Source organism: Eubalaena glacialis, chromosome 7 (assembly GCF_028564815.1).
Source record: "Eubalaena glacialis isolate mEubGla1 chromosome 7, mEubGla1.1.hap2.+ XY, whole genome shotgun sequence".
NCBI lineage: Eukaryota > Metazoa > Chordata > Mammalia > Artiodactyla > Balaenidae > Eubalaena > Eubalaena glacialis.
The window spans coordinates 60400403-60423022 of record NC_083722.1 but is presented as its reverse complement, the minus strand read 5'-3'; the positions used below and the strand labels follow the sequence as shown (position 1 = coordinate 60423022).

Here is a 22620-nt window from a genome sequence, read left to right as displayed (position 1 = left end):
GTTACCTGCAGAGGGTGATTGAGCAAAATGAGACAGAACAGATAGACTGAACACCTAAGTGTACCTTTTTGTATGTTTTTACTTCTGGAACTTTTGTTAATGCTTCACATTTTCAAAAACTAATACTTAATCGATGATGAGGGGAAAACAGATTGTTTTCTGGAATCTTTAATGATGCTCAGTATGAGGCACCCTGTGTTGAGTGGCCTTGTAATGACAGAGACACCCTGTAATCTAAATCCCAAACTGGACCCCACCCTCTTTTCCCAAAGCAGTCAGAAGATTCCACCTTGCTCCATCACATCTCCCACGCAAGCAATCAGACTGTCCTGAACTAAAATACCCAACTGATATTGGGGAAGGAGGCTAAGTTATCTAGAGTCTTTTCCCCCCAAATACCTCTGAGGAATTAACTCCGCGCACAGGAGTGCAGAAAGCCTAGAACGAAAGGCATCACTAGCATTCCTTTGCCATCGCAGCCCTCTGCTGGTATACATAAAATGTGGAGATTGAAGTTATTTGCTTATCCTCTAGTCTTGTTGATAAACTATCATCCCTAGGAGATTTCTGATCCAAACTTTTCTTTGCTTGCCTGGCAAAACACAGCACCAAACACTGAAGTTTTTGGAAACGTTGACGAGGAGAACTTGAGACCTTTTTCTTTGCCTCTATGACACTACTTCTGTGTTCTCCTGCTCTCTAAACATGCCTTTATTTCTGTGACTCCTGTTCACCTTCTCTCCCACTCCTGCCAAAGTCCTAGCCTAAATCCTTCTTCTCTCTGTAGGTTCTTCCCTTGAATTTTTTTTTTTTTTTTTTTTTTCTGGCCGCGCAGCTTGTGGGATCTCAGTTCCCTGACCAGGGATTGAACCCAGGCCATGGCAATGAGAGCCCGGAATCCTAACCACTAGGCCAGCAGGGAACTCCCTTGCCTTGAACATTTGTACAGTTCTGTCAGTTTGATGAGTTTCCCAAATGTTTTATCTCCTCCAGATCCATATTTGAAACTAGGTACGAAGAACTCCACTTGAACTTACTTCTGGCACGGAAACCTTGGTGTGTCCTGGTCTGAGTTCTTCACCTTGGCTTTGTTTAGACAAGAGATCCAAAACCTGAAAATAAGGCCGAAGGATTACCAAGTGCCCTTTCAATGCCATATATCAGACTAGAGCAGTGCTTTTCAAAAGGTGGTCCTGGACTAGCAACATGTTGGAACTTGATATACATACAAACTCCCAAGTTCCGCTCGAGATCTCCTGGGTCAGAAACTGTCGGGGTGGAGCCCTAGAAATCTGTGATTCAACAGGCATTCCTGGTGATTCTGCTGAGAATCTGAGGTGGGAACTACTGAACTAGAGTGGGATTGTCAGACTATGGCTTGTGGGCCAGTCCGGCCCAGTGCCTGTTTTTATAAAGTTCTATGGGGATATGGTTGCAATATAGCATTTACTTATGTATCATTTATGGCTGCTTTCACTGTACAACAACAGAATTGAGTACTTACGACAGAGACTGCATTGCCCTCATGGCCTGAGACATTTACCATCTGGCCCTTTACAGAAAAAAGCTTACAAACCCCTAAACTACAGCATTGTCCCCCACACCCTCTGAAGGGTCATCAGTGGTCTAGGGAAAGATAATTTTACTTACTATTTATGATTGAATTGTACCCAGAGTCTATAACGTTAGATGTTAATTATAGAAGATATATAAGCTACAAATAATTGTTTGTCTTTATTTATTTTAATTTTAAAGATTGAAGTATAGTTGATTTACATTGTGTTAGTTTCAGGTATACAGCAACTTGATCAGTGAGACATATATCAATTTTTTCAGATTCTTTTCCCCATATAGGTTATTACAGAGTGTTGAATTTCCTGTGCTATCCAGTAGGCCCTTGTTGATTATCTATTTCAGTGGTCCCCAACCGTTTTGGAACCAGGGACCAGTTTCATGGAACACAGTTTTTCCACTGACCTCCCCCCACCGCCAATGACCCACGGGGTGGGCGGGGGTACGGTTCAGGTGGTAATGTGAGCGATGGGGAGCGGCAGATGAAGCTTCAATCGCTCGCCCGCCACTCACCTCCTGCTGTGCGGCCCAGTTCCTAACAGGCCGGGACCAGCACGGGTCCGTGTCCCAGGGGTTGGGGACCCCTGATCTATTTTATATATATTAGTGTGTCCATGTTAATCCCAATTGTTAATTTATCTCTCCACCCCTATCTTTCTCCTTTGGCAACCATAAGTTTGTTTTCTAAGTCTGTGAGTCTCTTTCTGTTTTGTAAATTAGTTCATTTGTATCAGTTTTTAGATTCCACCTATAAGTGATACCATGATATTTGTCTTTCTCTGACTTACTTCCCTTAGTATGATAATCTCTAGGTCCATCTGTGTTGCTGCAAATGGCATTATTTAATTCTTTTTTATGGCTGAGTAATATTCCATTGTGTATATGTACCACATCTTCTTTATCCATTCATCTGTTGATGGACATTGTGGTTGCTTCCATGTCTTGGCTATTGTAACTAGTGCTGCAGTGAACATTGGGGTGTGTGTATCTTTTCGAATTATGGTTTCTCCTGATATATGCCCAGGAGTGGGATTGCTGGATCATATGGTAGCTCTATTTTCAGTTTTTTAAGGAACCTCCATAGGGTTCTCCATAGTGGCCATTACCAATTTACATTCCCACCAAACAGTATAGGAGGGTTCCCTTTTCTCCACGCCCTCTCCTGCACTTATCGTTTGTAGACTTTTTCATGGTTGGCCATTCTGACTGGTGCGAGGTGATACCTCGTTGTATTTTTGATTTGCGTTTCTCTAATTAACGATGTTGAGCATCTTTTTGTGTGGCTTTCTTTTTTTAAACAGTGTGAGTAAAATTTACCTCTTGAAATTGGCTTCTTGAAAGTCTGCCCTGTTTTGAATTATTTTTTTCTTTTCTTTTTTTAAAAAAATATATATATTTATTTATTTATTTGGCTGTGCCGGGTCTTAGTTGCAACACGTGGGATCTTTGTTGCCGGTGCGGGATCTTTAGTTGCAGTATGTGGGATTTTTTTTTTAGTTTCAGGATGCAGAATCTTTTAGTTACGGCATGCGAACTCTTAGTTGTGGCATGTGGGGTCTAGTTCACTGACCAGGGCCTGAACTCGGGTCCCCTGCATTGGGGGCTTGGAGTCTTAGCCACTGGACCACAAGGGATGTCCCTTGAATTGTTTTTTGATGACCTCCCCCAGGATATTTCTTGAGGGCAGGTGTCATATACAGCCCCTCAGGCCTTGTGAAGATGGAAGTGCCCGTAAGTAGAGGTTTTAAAGTTGTTGTTATGGGAAATAGCCACAAGGTGGCAGGATTTCTTCATGCCCAGGTCTGGTTACTCAGGCAACCAGAGCCTTAGCGAAAGTGGTGTTCCTGGGTTGTCAGTTAGAGTGGAATGTGCCAGAACAAAGGCCCAAGGACTTGTGTCTCATTACTTCTTCCCCTTTACTTTTCACCTTTCCCCAGACAAACCCCAACCCCTAGAAAACCGCTACGCTGAGGGTGCTTTTGTCTGGAGGTGGGGCGATTCTAAGGAAGGAAGCTGGAGGTGGGAAGCCCACCACCAGGAGACGTGGAGACTAGGTGACTTTTCAAAACTCTTCCAGCCCAGAGGGTCCACCCTTCTTTGCATGCACTGGGCTTGGTTTAGCTGTAAGAGGGCCCGCCTGAATCTGGAGATTGTGGTCCCATCCAGAGGGGACCAGGCACTAGAGGGCTCATTTGATGGCACATCCTTCCTAACTCCCTGAATGCCAGGATAGTCCAGCCTTGGGACCCAAGCCTGATCAGGCTTGTCCCATCAGGGATGGGACACCAGCTTGGGTCACCAAGGCCTGAGGGGAATATAGCAGGTGTTTCTTTTTTTTTTCTTTTTAATTTAAATTTAATTTTTATTTTATATTGGAGTATTGTTGATTCACAGTGTTGTGTAAGTCTCAAGTCTCAGCGACTTGATTCAGTTATACATAGACATATGTCTATTCTTTTCCCATATAGATTATTACAGAGTGTTGAGTAGAGTTCCCTGTGTTATCCAGTAGGCCCTTGTTGATTATTTTATATATATATGAGTGTGTCTATGTTAATCCCAATCTCCTAATTTATCCCTCCCCCCACCTTTCCCCTTTGGTAACCATAAGTTTGTTTTCTATGTCTGTGAGTCTGTTTCTGTTTTATAAATTAGTTCATTTGTATCAATTTTTAGATTCTACCTATAAATGATATGATATGATGTTTGTCTTTCTCTGACTTACTTCCCTGTTTTCTGATAGAAGTGAAAATGATTTCTCTGCTAGACTTAATCACAAAGGCAATAATTTGTGATTATTACAAATTAGCCATTTAGCTAATGGCTAAACATTAGCCAGTTTCGGATCTAACCTAGTAATCTTATTCCAGCTTTTTTTCATACGTAGACACACTCACAGACATATACACACATCCCACGATCTTTCATATCATTCTTTTGATTGCTAGTAAGTTAAATAAGTCTTTGAAGCATGCTGACATACTTGGAGGACCGTCATGTTTTTCACTTTTTGAAGTTTATACTTTGATCCTGACAGGAGTTAATTCCTCCTATGTTCCTTGTCTCTGTCAATCTATGTTACCTGGCTTGAAAGTTTAGCACCTGTTCCAGTTCCTCTCTTTTTCTTCAAACAAATCAATCGCCAAATCGCACTGGTTTTCCCTCCCACAGGGTCTTTTCAAGCCATCCCTTCTGCTCTCTTTCCATGACCACTGTCTGAATTTGAGCCTCTCTTTCCTGCTTCCAGAACTTTTACGGCAGCCCCTACCTGGCTCTTTGTAACCAGCCCAGTCTACACAAGGCTGCTAGAAAAATATCCTCAAGCAAAAGCTCTGGTCATTTCACTTCCCTACTTCGGTGGTTCCTCATTGTTCAACAGTAAAGGAAAGCCGTAGTTCCTTAGCCTGATTTCTAGGGCCCTCCAAAATCTGACCCTCAGTTTATCCTCCTTGACAACCCTTTGTCCCGTCCCCTTGCCCCTCTGCCTACAGTGCCCTCTGTCCACTTTCTGCATGTCCAAAGCTCAGTATTCTTTAACCCCCAGCTTGAAGCTCTACCAGGCTGATCCTTTTAGCTGAAAATCATTTCCCTCTATTCTGAATTCCCAAAATATTTACTTTGTATCTCTTTTATGGCACATACACTTTGTTTTGTGAGGTGGTCTGTTATGTATGTTTCTGTGGCCTCACTGTAGGACAGTGTCTGTGGTCCAAATTTGTATCCACATTACTGCCTAACTGTGCTAACATAGATAAGAGAGCCATGAAGTTTTTTCAGTAGGAGCTGCTGAAAACTTAAAATTTCAACTGAAAAGGTAGCACCAAATTATTTTTTTAATGTTGAAAATCTCCTCAAATTATATTTTCCCAAACTATCTCTTTTTGTGAATGTTTTCTTTCCTTCATTTAAAAAATATTAACTATATTAAAGGAGAAAACTGAATGCTCTCCAAAACTTAAATGAATCTTCCTTTCTTCTATTTAGTGTATCTTTTTCTCCATAAATAAGATTTCTCATTTCAATGTAGCAAGTCCCAGCATTTAACTATTCAGTGTTGTTTATTCATTAATGAAGCGAAAGTTTTCTGTGTGGCTGCCCCCATCCAAAGGACTCCCTAGTACAGTCATCCTATGGTGTCCAGGAGGGAACTGGTTCCAGGACCCTCCCTGGATACCAAGATCCTCAGATGCTCTAGTCCTTTATATAAAAACATGTATTTGTATATAACATATGCACATCCTCCCATACATTTTAAATCATCTCTAGGTTACTTATAATACCTAATAAAATGTAAATGCTATGTAAGTAGTTGCTGACATACAGCAAATTCAAGTTTTGCTTTATGGAACTTTCTGGAATTTAAAAAAAATATTTTCTATCTGTGGTTGGTTGAGTCTGCAGATGCAGAACCCATGGATACAGAGGGCCAACTATACAAGTGTTTGTTCATGAAGACCTAAAATCTTCAGTTGGTCTTTTAATTTATTAAGAAACAATAAGCAATGCACATTTTTTTAAACTGGCAGGGATATTAGTGTCTAAATGCTAGGCACCCCCAAATCAATCAGAGCAAAGGAGGTTATGGCACGTCTGCTGTCTCCTACCTAATAGCTTTCATTCCCATCATGTTATGAAACAGTGTTCTTCCTCCACATGTGGATGGATTTCTCACCGGTAGTATCTGGAGAGCTTCTTACAAAATTATATTCCCAAGACCCACCCAAATCCAGACACTTTGGGGCTGGATCTCCAAGGAGCTTTATTTTTAACTTCCGAGATGATTCTCCGGCACCCTGAAGTTTGTGAATCACAGGCTACATTCTATTCTAAGTTCAAAGAGAAGCAGAGAACCTTTTTAGACTTGCCCAAGTGCACCGTAAACAAACCAAGAGCGTTGAGAGTTGTCCATTTTTTCTCCTCTAAGTGTCCTTCCTCTTTGTAACTTTCCCTTAATATTTTATTTTGAAAATATCCAAACACAGAAGTTGAAATAATTGTGCAGTGGACACCCATGTACTACACCATTAACATGTTATCACAGTTGCTTTATCACAAATCTCTCCTTTCATCCATCTCTGTATTCATTAACTCATCTTTTTTTTTTTTCATGAATTTCAAAGTAAATTTCAGACACAGGTAGTGTCTAATTTGGGATGATGGTGACTTGGAGAATAACAAGGCAGTGAATTCCTGTAGCCCTTGTGAAAGCACAGTGGCTTTATTGGCCAGGATTGGTGGCTGCTTGACCTCAGCAAGACGTTAAGAATGTGTTTAATCAAAGACAGAAGGATAGTTTTGGCTGACAGTAGATTATCTCACTGCCCCCCACCCCCACCCTCTCCAGCAGAATAGTATCTATTTGTCTCTATTCATTTGAATTGGAGCTTTTGTTTTGTTACTGGGAGAAGAAAGGGAGGTTTGGGGCTGTGGATAACAGAAGATAAATGTGGAAGCAGAGGGCAGCAGTAACCCCTCCCTTTAACACGGTTTCAAGGCCCTAATGGAGAGATGGGTTACAGGCTGAGGTTGCTGGCTTAGTGGTTAGCAGCAAGGCCATGAGTCAGACTGCCTAGGCCTACATTCTACTTATCCCTGGGTGTTTGACCTTGGATGTGATACTCAGCATCTTGGTCTTGTTTCTGAACCGAACTTGGGTCCTCTTGCCCAGCACACAGCAAAGCCAGTTTACTGACACTGGGTTGTAGTGAAGGAAAGTACTGCATTTATCAGAGGGCCCAGCAAGGAGAATGGACAGCTTGTGCTCAGAAGACCCGAGCTCCTCGGTGGTTTTCAGGGGAGGGTCTTAAAGGCAACATTTGGGGTGAGAGTTGCAGAGGGCATGACTTTCTTCTGATTGGTTGGTGTTGAGGTAACAGGGTGGTGTTTCAGGAATATTAATCACCAAGCTTCTGGTTCCAACCAGTCTGGGGTCTATGTGCTTGTGGTCAGCATGTAGTCACCATCCTCCACCAGTGTGGGGGTCTTAGCTCCTGCAGAACAACTCAAAGATCTGTGGTCAGATTATGTGTATATATCCCCTGAGGAAGAACTAGGACTCTGTTTAATCCCTGAGCTATCATTTCTTGACTGCTTTTCTTTTGTTTCTGCATTCCTCACTTCCATAATTAGTAATTGCTTGAATCTGCTCTTGGGAACTCAGGGAAGGCCTAGGAGACTAAAGCCTTTTTTTCAAAACAAGAACTGGGGGACATGGAGGGGCTTTTGTACCTGGGAGGACTGGGTTCCAGCCTCAGTTTTCTCATCTGTAAAATGAAAGTAATGACAGTACCTACATTATATTGTTGTGGATGAAATATGTGTGCCTAGCATGTAACTTGATCAACTTCAGTTGCTAAAATATAATTACCTTCCTTGATGAGTATCTTTAAGTTCACACAAAATTAACATATAGGGCTGTAGCAGCTGGTGAACAAAAAAGAGACAAGTAAATGAAACAATTTTGATAATTAAGTCTAGAAGGAATTCAGAGAGAAGCAGGAGGGAGAAATCCTGAAAGTCCTTCAAGACAACCCATAGCACTTAAAATGAAATCCAATTTTTTCCCTTGCTCTGCAAGGCCCCTACATTATCTGGCCTCTGCCTACATCTCCAACTTCACCGCCTCTCTTTCTCCCTTATTTAACCTAGCCACACCAGCCGTTTCATAACGAGCCGAGGTCATTGGATCCTCATGACACTTGCACCTGCTGTTCCCTTTCCTTGAGTCTCTCCGCAGATCTTTACAAGAAGTTAGAAAAGACGTAAGGCCTCGCGGCAGGGGGCGGGGCTCTGGAGGAGGCGGGGCAGGGGCGGAGTCGGCCGGAAGTGGGGCGGAGGCCCAGGAAGTGAAGGCCCCGGTAGCGGAGTCGGCGAAGTCGGCGACGCCAGTTGCGGCCTTGCGTTCCCGGACAGTGGGCGATGGAGAACGGAGCGGTCTACAGATCCACCACCGAGGCGCACCCGGGCCCCGCCAGAGGCGCCCGGAGCGGCCTTGTCGCCTACTTCACCCTGCGCCGGCTCAAGGGGACCCGGCAAATCCTCAAACTCCTTCAGCTGGTGAGTCCGCGGCCGGGGCGGGCGAGAGGAGACAGTCGAGCGTCTCTCAAGTGGCAGTTAAGAAGCGGCCGTTTCCACATCTCCAGTTCCTTCCCTCTCCGCCTGGGGAGGGGCCGTTCCCCTCGGGGCTCCCCCTTCCCGCCGGCGCTCCCTCATCCCGGGTCCCTCCCCGCTGGGTCCCCGACGGCGACCTAGGACCACCGAGCGTGTTTGGCGGGCGCAGGAAATGCGTCAGAGACCCAAGTCAGCCGCTTGGACTTTCTCTCCTCCTGTGTAGGACTTCGGCTCTTCTCCCAGCTGTAACTCTGCATTATCTCCCGAAGTGCCTGTATTTAGACTATGAAACGCTTTTTGTTTATCTTTCTCTGGTTCTTGCGGGTTTCCTGGTGCGAGCCCAAGGGGGCAGTTTAATTTGTTGGACAAAGTCTTCCGATACTACGCAAGGCATAGAGATGTGTGTGTCCAATAAATTGTCTCCCAAAAGTTTTATATTGACTGGAAAAGAATTACTTCTGAATGAGCAATATGTGTGTACCAAATACGAAGTCAAAAGGACAGCTTTTTGTGTGTGTTGTGTGCAGGCAGCAGAGCGAGGGCATTCTTTTTCAGTGTCGCTGAGTTTCAGTTTACTTTGGGCATTGGTTAAGGACCTTAAACCTACTACTGAAAAAATCAAAACATCTTTGAGATTTAAATTTTAATTCAGACTACACACATATTAAGCTCCTATGTTCTGTTTTAACCAATGATAGGTAACATTTTCTGCAGGAGGAAAACTCAGACTGTTTAGAGTGTTTATGGGTTGGGTTGGTTTTTTGAACCAACCAAGTGAAAATAGCCAGTTAGTTTCCTTGGAAAAATCTTAAGTTCTTAGAAATCAGGTAACCAGAACTTATATTCTTGGAACTCAGATGACCTACTTTTATTGGATAGAAAAATAGTAGTCAGAAAACAAACAGTACTTTTTAGCCACCAAAATGATCACTTCTGAGAATAATTGGGGAGTCACTTGGAAGCAAGTGACACTGTGGCCTGTGGAACCCAAGGGTCTGGCTCTATCTCCTTTTAATTCCATACTGGCAACCTTTCTGTTCTTACCAGGTGTCATCAGCTCCCTCCTGCCATTGTTCCTTTGCATGGGCGGTTCCTTCTACCCAGAAGGGCTTCCTTCTTCTCTTCCTCTTGTCAGCTCTCACTTGGCTTTAAGATATCAGCTATGTTTCTCTGCCTTAGAGCTAAAATGTTTCTACATAAATAGTACAACTCTTTAGAACAGAAGAGGGTTAATATTCATCTGAAGCACTCTTGCGGCTCAAAAGACATCATAAATTCTGGTCTGTTGCCCATTAAATCTCTTTTTAGTTGCCTTTATTTTTCCTTTCTAATCAGAACTGGCAAATCTAAAGTAAAATTTCCCAGTACCTTGTTTATAGTTTAGTAAACTGTAGTTCCATGTCTTCAGAATAGAATACAGCCAGAAGTTTGGATAGACTTTTTACTTGGATGTGGTGAGGAGAGGAAGATGAGTTTGCCTTTCGAGGGTTGTTAGACTATTGCTGCTTGTTCTCCATCATCCATAGGAGAAAGAGCGAGAGAATAAAAACTGCCACTGCACAGCTTGCGGGATCTTAGTTTCCTGACTCGGGATCGAACCCGTGCCCTCCGCAGTGAAAGCTCGGAGTCCTAACCACTGGACCGCCAGGGAATTCCCTCTGTTTATGGGGAACTTGTAATGTTACAAGAACACTTTCTCTAATATAGATTTAAAAAAATATTTCTTCATTATTGCCTTTCATTTTGATGGTTTTCTTTTTGTTCCTGCTTTGTCTGTTTTAGTGTCTTACCTCTTCACAACAGTGTATTATAGGAGTTACCCAGAAAGTCCCAAGGAAGTTATATATGGAATAAATGAAAACTGTCATCCAGCCAGGGGCAACAGGCAGAGTCTTCTTTGCCTTAACTCAAACTCTGCTTTAAGTTGTTTTACTTTAGATAACTTATTTTTTAATTAAATAGAATTGGAAAGCTCCAAGAAGGAAACAACCGTAGTGGAGAAACCCATAATCAAAAGAGGAGGTACTTTAATAAGAGACCTGCAAGCCCTGTGACATTTTATTCAAAATATAGTGCATTTCTGTGTTTGGGTACATTATTCTAGACCCATAAATCTTATCAGATTCTCAAAGACCCCAAAAGGGAAATGAATCTTATTCTAAAACTTAAAAAACACTGTGTACTTAGGAAATTCTTAGAGTCCTACCTAGGAAGTTGCATTGGATTTCCTCTGAGGTTCTTTCCACTCTGAAGATTTTTAGAAATCTCTGAGGCTCTGTGGGATGTGCTTGCTGATACAGAGCTGAACACCAAAGGGTAGATAGAGAACGGAGCCTACAAACAGAAGGGGAGGTTAGAGAGAAAAGAGAATAACCAGCTCTTGAGTTAACATACTCTGGGAGTTACATGGCTCTGTCTACCATTCAGATGTGACCTTAATTTTGTCAGAGGCTTGTCCATCCACCCTTCCAGAGCTGAAGAAATAGAGATTCAGCTGAGAATTTACCATAAGGAGTCATTGCAGGTCTAAATTTATGCAGTCACTTTATTAGTTTATTCTATCCTTAGATTGGTCCTTATGCCCATATTTTATTTTGTGACGTTTTTGTTGCTATTGTTATTTTTGAGGGAGTTTGTTTTTGTTTTAAGGGAGAACAGACCTTTGGCAACCTACTTCCTTGCTAGTAAACTGGTGCAGTGATCTAAGTATGTGTGATATTCTCTCTGCCACAAGCCGACATTGTGTTTATGGTACCAATTGAATGTCCTGAAGGCTGCATAGTACTATGATTATAATGACTTTTTTTTTTTTTTTTTTGGCTGTGTTGGGTCTTTGTTGCTGAGCGCGGGCTTTCTCTAGTTGCGGCGAGCGGGGGCTTCTCATTGCGGTGGCTTCTCTTGTTGCAGAGCACGGGCTCTAGGCACGCGGGCTTCAGTGGTTGGAGCATGCTGGCTTAGTAGTTGCGGCAGGTGGGCCCTAGAGTGTGCGGGCTTCAGTAGTTGTGGCACGTGGGCTCAGTAGCTGTGGCTCGCGGGCTCTAGAGCGCAGGCTCAGAAGTTGCAGTGCACGGGCTTAGTTGCTTAGCAGCATGTGGGGTCTTCCTGGACCAGGGATCGAACCCGTGTCCCCTGCATTGGCAGGTGGATTCTTAACCACTGCGCCACCAGGGAAGTCCCCATAATGGCTCTTCAGGCAAGCAGTTTGATTTAGAATTCACCAGTCATTTAAATTTATTAAATTATAAATATTGTTACTCTGTAAGTGCCAAGAAACAGATCACTTAGAAGCAGTTTGTATTATGTTGGTGCTCTTTTCATGATTTAAATGTGAAAACTGATAGGCACTAAATTGAAATGCTCTGTTTTTACCTTGAAGAAGATCTGTAATGTCAGCAAATTATATCTTCGAACGTTTGGGAGAATAAATGTTTGCCGAAGGCAAGGGAGGCTTACCTGATTTCAGGCTGACTGATTTGTTTACTTGAACCTTATGTATCACTACAAGGTTTTTAGTAGCAAGTTCAGAAATTCACAGACTAATATAATTGTGTAGATGGAGCCTTATAATCAATAGCAAACGTTAAAAAGTTCTTTTTATGAGAAGTTTTTTGGTGGTAGACTGCTAAATTATGGAGAATTAGTATGTAGTATGATGACTGTTAATTTTAGGGAAGACTGAAGTTTCAGAAAAGGTAGTGAAACTGAAATAGAGACACAGGGTAGTCATTATCTGAATGTTTAAGTCACCAGAACTGTAAGACCATCTTTAGTCACTAAGACTTCCCAAATGTGTTGACCCTAGCACGTTGGTTTTAATGTACGATTTAACAGCAAAAGGGGAAATGCACAAAACTATAGTTGTAACTTCAAAAACCCAACTTACAGGGAAAACCTACACAAACATACATAGTCGTAAAATGAACTTACTAAGCAGTGCTTTATGGGGGGGAAACAAGTACAGAGTGGGAGTTAGGAGACCCGGGTTCTTGTCTGTGCCTGGCTAACTTGGGATATAGTCTGTCAGAGATTAAGTCAATCAACTGTAAGCATGAGGCTGGGAGACTGTGCTCTCCAAGGGCTCTCCCAACTCTAACAGCTTGATAATTCCCTTAATTGTGTTTGGGTAAAATTTCATGTCATTAGAAGGAGCCGCATTGGGTGTACGTACTGTTGTTAGGTGCTTAGCCTAATATTCCGTAAGCAATCTTGAGTACATGCCTTCATGCCATTGAGAGCAAAACTGTTTACCAGAAAGTAATCAGTGAGCCTCTAAATTTATGGGTTGCATTCACCATTATTTCCTTACGCAATTCAGTGACTTTATCTCTTTTCCAATCTTTAACCACTTTGGTATTTAATGCTGGTGACCACACATTTCTCAAACTTCTTCCCGTAACTTTCACATCTTTTTTCTTTTTTTTTTTTTTTTAAATTGTATTTATTTATTTTTTGGCTGTGTTGGGTCTTCGTTTCTGTGCGAGGGCTTTCTCTAGTTGCAGTGAGTGGGGGCCACTCTTCATCGCGGTGCGCGGGCCTCTCACTATCGCAGCCTCTCTTGTTGCGGAGCACAGGCTCCAGACACGCAGGCTCAGTAATTGTGGCTCACGGGCCCAGTTGCTCCGCGGCATGTGGGATCTTCCCAGACCAGGGCTCGAACCCGTGTCCCCTGCATTGGCAGGCAGACTCTCAACCACTGCGCCACCAGGGAAGCCCCCATCTTTTTTCTTTTTTAATACAAAAAAGTGTCTGCTTACAAATATAAATATATATGATTACTTACATATATATGATTAATAAAATAAGCCACACTTCAGCCCTCACACCACTCACACACTCTGCAGCATCACTGTTAGATTTACAATTTGGAGGAGTGTGTTTACTTCCTTTCTTTTTTTTGGCCGCACCGTGTAGCCCCCTACATTGGAAGCGCAGAGTCCCAACCATTGGACCACCAGGGAAGTCCTTGCTTTAAAAAAATTTTTTATTTATGTGTTTGTTTGTTTATTTATTTATGGCTGCATTGGGTCTTTGTTGCTGCGCGCGGACTTTCTCTAGTTGTGGCGAGCAGGGGCTACTCTTCGTTGTGGTGCGCAAGCTTCTCATTGTGGAGCACAGGCTCTAGGTGCGCAGGCTTCAGTAGTTGTGGCTCGCGGGCTCTAGATCGCAGGCTCAGTAGTTGTGGCACACGGGCTTAGTTGCTCCGTGGCATGTGGGATCTTCCCAGACCAGGGATCGAATCCGTGTTCCCTGCATTGGCAGGTGGATTCTTAACTACTGCGCCACCAGCGAAGTCCCGCAAGTCCTTGCTTTTTAAAGAGTTTAGGAAAGAAATGTTAAACTTCCTGTGACTTGCTTGTCTGGTGCAAGTTGCCCTGTTCCCTCCTCCCCTTGAACTGTTGATGTTCCTTCAGGCCTCACCCGGTCCTCCGCTCCTCCTGTCTGCTAACCAACTAAACCAGACAGGCAGTGCCTGCATCTAGAAGTCCATACTCCCTGGCATGATAATCACTGTCACTCAACTCCTTAACCATTTTCCTCATTACTTCCCATCCAGTTAGCTTGGTTGCCTTATTATCCCTTTTGGGCTACTGTGCAAATCCTTGCTGGCATGAATCTGTTCCTTTTGTGCTGCACCTGGAATGCCCTCTGCCTATCCTGATCCTGTGTGTCTCTTGGCCCTGATTTGAGTCTTGCTTTTCCACTCATCTTTTTCCAGCTATTATTAGTGCAGGTGGATCTGAACATTCTCCTGAGATTTCCTGAATTTATGTATAACAAATGCTCAATTATGAGATATAAAATTATTGTTTTTTTATTTTTTCTTATACATTAATCTTGTTGCTCTGTTATTACATGTTCCTATATATATTACAATGTTGGATACATGATACTCAACACACTGTATTTTTTTTAAATTTTTTTATTTTCAGCATTTTTATTGGAGTATAGTTGCTTTACAGTGGTGTGTTAGTTTCTGCTGCATAACAAAGTGAATCAGCTATACATATACATATATCCCCATATCTCCTCCCTCTTGCGTCTCCTTCCCACCCTCCCTATCCCACCCCTATAGGTGGTCACAAAGCACCGAGCTGATCTCCCTGTGCTACGTGGCTGCTTCCTACTAGCTGTCTATTTTACATTCGGTAGTATATGTAAGTCCACGCCACTCTCTCACTTTGTCCCAGCTTACCCTTCCCCCTCCCCGTGTCCTCAAGTCCATTCTCTATGTCTGTGTCTTTATTCCTGTCCTGCCCCTAGGTTCTTCAGAAACATTTTTTTTCTTTTTTTAGATTCCACATATATGTGTTAGTATACGGTATTTGTTTTTCTCTTTCTGACTTACTTCAATCTGTATGACAGACTCTAGGTCCATCCACCTCACTGCAAATAACTGAATTTCGTTTCTTTTTATGGCTGAGTAATATTCCATTGTATATATGTGCCACATCTTCTTTATCCATTCATCTGTCGGTGGACACTTAGGTTGCTTCCATGTCCTGGCTATTGTAAATAGAGCTGTAGTGAACATTGTGGTACATGACTCTTTTTGAATTATGGTTTTCTCAGGGTATATGCCCAGTAGTGGGATTGCTGGGTCCTATGGTAGTTCTATTTTTAGTTTTTTAACGAACCTCCATACTGTTCTCCTTAGTGGCTGTATCAATTTACATTCCCATCAACAGTGCAAGAGTGTTCCCTTTTCTCCACACCCTCTCCAGTATTTATTGTTTGTAGATTTTTTGAAGATAGCCATTCTGACTGGTGTGAGGTGATACCTCATTGTAGTTTTGACTTGCATTTCTCTAATGATTAGTGATGTTGAGCATTCTTTCATGTGTTTGTTGGCAATCTGTATATCTTCTTGGAGAAATGTCTATTTAGGTCTTCTACCGATTTTTGAATGGGGTTGTTTGTTTTTTTGATATTGAGCTGCATGAGCTGCTTGTAAATTTTGGAGATTAATCCTTTGTCAGTTGCTTCATTTGCAAATATTTTCTCCCATTCTGAGGGTTGTCTTTTTGTCTTGTTTATGGTTTCCTTTGCTGTGCAAAAGCTTTTCTAAGTTTCATTAGGTCCCATTTGTTTATTTTTGTTTTTATTTCCATTTCTCTAGGAGGTGGGTCAAAAAGGATCTTGCTGTGATTTATGTCATAGAGTGTTCTGCCTATGTTTTCCTCTAAGAGTTTTATGGTGTCTGGCCTTACATTTAGGTCTTTAATCCATTTTGAGTTTATTTTTGTGTACGGTGTTAGGGAGTGTTCTAATTTCATTCTTTTACATGTAGCTGTCCAGTTTTCCCAGCACCACTTACTGAAGAGGCTGTCTTTTCACCATTGTATAGTCTTGCCTCCTTCATAAAAAATAAGGTGACCATATGTGCATGGGTTTATCTCTGGGCTTTCTATCCTGTTCCATTGATCTGTATTTCTGTTTTTGTGTCAGTACCATACTGTTTTCATTACTGTAACTTTGTAGTATATTTGAAGTCAGGGAGCCTGATTCCTCTAGCTCCATTTTTCTTTCTCAAGATTGCTTTGGCTACTCAGGGTCTTTTGTGTTTCCATATAAATTGTGAAATTTTTTGTTCTACTTCTGTGAAAAATGCCATTGGTAGCTTGATAGGGATTCCATTGAATCTGTAGATTGCTTTGGGTAGTATAGTCATTTTCAAAATGTTGATTCCTCCAATCCAAGAACATGGTATATCTCTCCATCTGTTTGTATCATCTTTAATTTCTTTCATCAGTGTCTTATAGTTTTCTGCATACAGGTCTTTTGTCTCCTTAGGTAGGTTTATTCCTAGGTATTTTATTCTTTTTGTCGCAATGGTAAATGGGAGTGTTTCCTTAATTTCTCTTTCTGATCTTTCGTTCTTAGTGTATAGGAATGCAAGAGATTTCTGTGCATTAATTTTGTATCCTGCAACTTTACCAAATTCATTGATTAGCTCTGGTAGTTTTCTGGTAGCATCTTTTGGATTCTCTATGTGTAGTATCATGTCATCTGCAAACAGTGACAGCTTTACTTCTTTTCCAATTTGGATTCCTTTTATTTCTTTTTCTTCTCTGACTGCTGTGGCTAAAACTTCCAAAACTGTGTTGAATAATAGGGGTGAGAGTGGGCAATCTTGTCTTGTTCCTGATCTTATTGGAAATGGTTTCAGTTGTTCACCATTCAGAACGATGTTGGCTGTAGTTTTGTTATATATGGCCTTTATTATGTTGAGGTAACTTGCTCTATGCCTACTTTCTGGATGGTTTTTATCATAAATGGGGGTTGAATTTTGTTGAAAGCTTTTTCTGCATGTGTTGAGATTATCATATGGTGTTTCTCCTTCAGTTTGTTAATATGGTTTATCACATTGATTGATTTGCGTATATTGAAGAATCCTTGCATCCCTGGGATAAATCCCACTTGATCATGGTGTATGATCCTTTTAATGTGCTGTTGGATTCTGTTTCCTAGTATTTTGTTGACGATTTTTGCCTCTGTTTTCATCAGTGATGTTGGCCTGTAGTTTTCTTTGTGACATCTTTGTCTGGTTTTGGTATCAGGGTGATGGTGGCCTCGTAGAATGAGTTTCGGAGTGTTCCTCCCTCTGCTATATTTTGGAAGAGTTTGAGAAGGATAGGTGTTAGCTCTTCTCTAAATGTTTGATAGAATTCACCTGTGAAGCCATCTGGTCCTGGGCTTTTGTTTGTTGGAAGATTTTTAATCACAGTTTCAATTTCAGTACTTGTGATTGGACTGTTTATATTTTCTGTTTCTTCCTGGTTCAGTCTTGGAAGGTTGTGCTTTTCTAAGAATTTGTCCATTTTTTCCAGGTTGTCCGTTTTATTGGTGTATAGTTGCCTGTAGTAATCTCTCATGATCCTTTGTATTTCTGCAGTGTCAGTTGTTGCTTATCCTTTTTCATTTCTAATTCTATTGATTTGAGTCTTTTCCCATTTTTCTTGATGAGTCTGGCTAATGGTTTATCAATTTTGTTTATCTTCTCAAAGAACCAGCTTTTAGTTTTATTGATCTTTGCTATTGTTTTCTTCATTTCTTTTTCATTTATTTCTGATTTGATCTTTATGATTTCTTTCTTTCTGCTACTTTGGGGCTTCTTTGTTCTTCTTTCTCTAATTGCTTTAGATGTAAGGTTAGGTTGTTTGAGATGTTTCTTGTTTCTTGAGATAGGATTGTATTGCTGTAAACTTCCTCTTAGAACTGCTTTTGCTGCATCCCATAGGTTTTGGGACATCGTGTTTTCACTGTCATTTGTCTCTAGGTATTTTTTGATTTCCTCTTTGATTTCTTCAGTGATCTCTTGGTTATTAAGTAGTGTATTGTTTAGCCTCCATGTGTTTGTATTTTTTACAGAGTTTTTCCTGTAATTGATATCTAGTCTCATAGCATTGTGGTCGGAAAAAATACTTGATACGATTTCAATTTTCTTAAATTTACTGAGGCTTGATTTGTGACCCAAGATATGATCTATCTTGGAGAATGTTCTATGAGCACTTGAGAAGAAAGTGTATTCTGTTGTTTTTGGATGGAATGTCCTATAAATATCAGTGAAGTTCATCTTGTTTAATGTATCATTTAAAGCTTGTGTTTCCTTATTTATTTTCATTTTGGATGATCTGTCCATTGGTGAAAGTGGGGCGTTAAAGTCCCCTACTATGATTGTATTACTGTCAATTTCCCCTTTTATGGCTGTTAGCATTTGCCTTATGTATTGAGGTGCTCCTATGTTGGGTGCATAAATATTTACAATTGTTGTATCTTTTTCTTGGATTGATCCCTTGATCATTATGTAGTGTCCTTTTTTGTCTCCTGTATTAGTTTTTATATTAAAGTCTATTTTGTCTGATATGAGAATTGCTACTCCAGCTTTCTTTTGATTTCCATTTGCATGATGTATCTTTTTCCATCCCCGCACTTTCAGTCTGAATGTGTCCCTAGGTCTGAAGTGGATCTCTTGTAGACAGCATGTAGGTGGGTCTTGTTTTTGTATCCATTCAGCCAGTCTGTGTCTTTTGGTGGGAGCATTTAATCCATTTACATTTAAGGTATTTATCAATATGTATTTTCCTATTACCATTTTCTTAATTGTTTTGGGTTTGTTATTGTAGGTCTTTTCCTTTTCGTGTTTCCTGCCTAGAAAAGTTTTTTTAGCATTTGTTGTAAAGCTGGTTTGGTGGTGCTGAATTCTCTTAGCTTTCGCTTGTCTGTAAAGGTTTTAATTTCTCCGTCTAATCTGAATGAGATCCTTGCTGGGTAGAGTAATCTTGGTTGTAGGTTTTTCCCTTTCATCACTTTAAATATGTCCTGCCACTCCCTTCTGGCTTGCAGAGTTTCTGCTGAAAGATCAGCTGTTAACGTTATGGGGATTCCCTTGTATGTTATTTGTTGTTTTTCCCTTGCTACTTTTAATATGTTTTCTTTATATTTAATTTTTGATAGTTTGATTAATATGTGGCTTGGCATGTTTCTCTTTGGATTTATCCTGTATGGGACTCTCTGTGCTTCCTGGACTTGGATTAACTATTTCCTTTCCCATGTTAGGGAAGTTTTCAACTATAATCTCTTCACATATTTTCTCAGTCCCTTTCTTTTTTCTCTTCTTCTTCTGGGACCCCTATAATTCCAAGGTTGTTGCGTTTACTGTTGTCCCAGAGTCTCTAAGACTGTCCTCAATTGTTTTCATTCTTTTTTGTTTATTCTGCTCTGCAGTAGTTATTTCCACTGTTTTATCTTCCAGGTCACTTATCCGTTCTGCCTCAGTCATTCTGCTATGGATTCCTTCTAGAGAATTTTAAATTTCATTTATTGTGTTGTTCATCATTGTTTGTTTGCTCTTTAGTTCTTCTAGGTCCTTGTTAAACGTTTCTTATATTTTCTCCATTCTAGTTCCAAGATTTTGGATCATCTTCTCTATCATTACTCTGAATTCTTTTTCAGGTAGACTGCCTATTTCCTCTTCTATTGTTTGGTCTGGTGGGTTTTTACCTTGCTCCTTCATCTGCTGTGTGTTTCTCTGTCTTCTCATTTTGCTTAACTTACTGTGTTTGGGGTCTCCTTTTCTCAGGCTGCAGGTTCATAGTTCCCGTTGTTTTTGGTGTCTGCCCCCAGTGGCTAAGGTTGGTTCAGTGGGTTGTGTAGGCTTCCTGGTGGAGGGGACTAGTGCCTGTGTTCTGGTGGATGAGGCTGGATCTTGTCTTTCTGGTGGGCCAGACCGCGTCTGGTGGTGTGTTTGGGGATGTCTGTGGCCTTATTATGATTTTAGGCAGCCTCTCTGCTAATGGGTGGGGTTGTGTTCCTGTCTTGCTGGTTGTTTGGCATAGGGTGTCCAGCACTGTAGGTTGCTGGTTGTTGAGTGGAGCTGGGTCTTAGCGTTGAGATGGAGATCTCTGGGAGAGCTTTTGCCGTTTGATATTACGTGGAGCTGGGAGGTCTCTGGTGGACCAGTGTCCTGAACTCGGCTCTCCCACCTCACAGGCACAGGCCTGACACCCGGCCAGAGCACCAAGACCCTGTCAGCCACATGGCTCAGAAGAAAAGGGAGAAAAAAAGAAAGAAAAATATAAAATAAAGTTACTAAAATAAAAAATTAAAATAATTATTAAAAAAAATTTAAAAGTAATCAAAAAAGAAAAAAAAAAAAAAAGAAAGAAGAGAGCAACCAGACCAAAAAAACAAATCCAGCAATGATAAGTGCTAAAAACTATACTGAAAAAAAAACAAAACAAAAAAAACGGACAGGCAGAACCCTAGGACAAATGGTAAAAGCAAAGCTATACAGACAGAATCACACAAAGAAGCAAACATATACACACTCTCAAAAAGAGAAAAAGGAAAAAAATATATCTATATATTTTTTTAAAAAAGGAGAGCAACCAAATCAATAAACAAATCTACCAATGATGGCAAACTCTAAATACTAAACTAAGATAAACATAAAACCAGAAATAAATCTGATACAGAAAACAAACCCCAAGTCTACAGTTGCTCCCAAAGTCCACCACCTCAATTTTGGCATGATTCGTTGTCTATTCAGGTATTCCAGAGATGCAGGGTACATCAAGTTGATTGTGAAGATTTAATTGGCTGCTCCTGAGGCTGCTGGGAGAGATTTCCCTTTCTCTTCTTTGTTCGCACAGCCCCTGGGGGTTCAGCTTTGGATTTGGCCCCACCCCTGCATGTAGGTCGCCTGAGGGCATCTGTTCCCTGCCCAGACAGGATGGGGTTAAAGTAGCAGCTGATTAGGGGGCTTTGGCTCTCTCAGGCGGGGGGTGGGGGGGGTGGGGGGGCAGGGGTGTGGAATGTGGGGCGAGCCTGCGGTGGCAGAGGCTGGCGTGACGTTGCAACAGCCCGAGTTGCACCGTGTGTCCTCCCGGGGAAACTGTCCCTGAATCGTGGGACCCTGGCAGTGGCGGGCTGCACAGGCTCCCGGGAGGGGACGTGTGGATAGTGACCTGTGCTTGCACACAGGCTTCTTGGTGGCTGCAGCAGCAGCCTTAGCGTTTCATGCCTGTCTCTGGTGTCCGTGCTGATAGCCGTGGCTCGCGCCCGTCTCTGGAGCTCCTTTAGGCGGTGCTCTGAATCCCCTCTCCTCGTGCACCCTTTTGGGAAGTCTGAGGTCTTCTGCCAGCATTCAGTAGGTGTTCTGTAGGAGTTGTTCCACATGTAGATGTATTTCCGATGTATTTGTGGGGAGGAGGGTGATCTCCACATCTTACTCCTCTGCCATCTTGAAGGTCTCCCTCTAATTTATTTTTTAAATTGAGGTATAATTGACATGTAACAGTTTCAGATGTACAACATAATAATGTGATATTTGTATATATTGTGAAATGATCTCTTTATATTGTATTAGAGACTGTACAGTGCTGTGGGAGATTTTAAAGGAAGGTTAGTAACATCAGAGATGGGGAATCAGGAGAAATTTTCATACTGAATATAGCTTGTCATGCTAATTTCTTGGCCTTTATCTGGGAATAAGAACTAGTAAATTCTGAACTTGATCTAGTACCCCTTCATTCTCTAGGATGTCCATGCAGAACCCTCCTCCTCCTCTTGATACTGCTTTAGGGCTTAAGGTCAGTAAGAATGACTCCTTTAATAAGTTTGGAATAGGACTTGTAATGACTTGTCACTGATTGCTTCTGGCCCAGCTGAAAAGCTGCCCTTTTCTTAGGGAGAGTAGATAAGCAGTCTGTGTCTCTACTGCAGATAAGATTTTATTGTCTTATAGCCTGCACTGATGAGTGTTCCTGATAATTTCATTATTGTAGAGAAGAATGGTTCAAGATCAACTATTCTCACACCCCAATTTTAGGCTCATATCTTCTCATAGTTAATTGACTTTCATACACCTCAGGTATATTTTGCAAATGTCTCATAGAGAAACTCCTACAACTTAGACAAGATTTAACATAGAGTCGAGAATAAAGCAAATGGAATATTAAAACATTTGGTATCTTATTATACTGTAGACTTATAAAAACTTCTCTTGTAATTATAATTACAGGTGGAGAAGTACTTTTACACAATGACCTTTTGGGACTTGTCTTGGTGTGTCACTTTATCCTGTGTTGCAGTGACTGGGAATGCCTCGCCTAGCATCTGTCTGATGTGAGGAAGTTGTTTGGGATATTCTGGACTATTTTATGCCTCATTAACTTCCAGGAAATCACAGCAATAGGACCTATTTTCATCCTTACATGCATTCTTTTCAGTTGTGGGAATATATGAATTTTGTATTGCCAACAGGAAGGGGGAAATCCCTTAGAGGTTTAGATGCCAATTTGGATTTGACTTTTTTTAACTTTTTATTTTGAAATAATTATAGAATCCCAGGAACTTGCAAAAACAAAATGTAAAGGGAGGTCCTTTGCATTCATGCGTGTGTGTGTACACCTCTATGCTGTTTTCTCAAGTGTAGCT

The 22620-nt window shown here is 41.4% G+C and overlaps 1 protein-coding gene across 1 annotated transcript in view; it reads left to right on the top strand.

Moving 5' to 3' along the window:
- Positions 1 to 8413: 8413 nt before the first annotated feature.
- CMTM6 (CKLF like MARVEL transmembrane domain containing 6) overlaps positions 8414 to 22620 on the top strand; it is a 41272-nt gene continuing 27065 nt past the window's right edge. Inside the window, exon 1 of the mRNA XM_061195229.1 lies at positions 8414 to 8628. Coding sequence (XP_061051212.1) covers positions 8491 to 8628 — 138 coding nt within the window. The 5' untranslated portion in view covers positions 8414 to 8490. The remainder of the gene's footprint in view (positions 8629 to 22620) is intronic.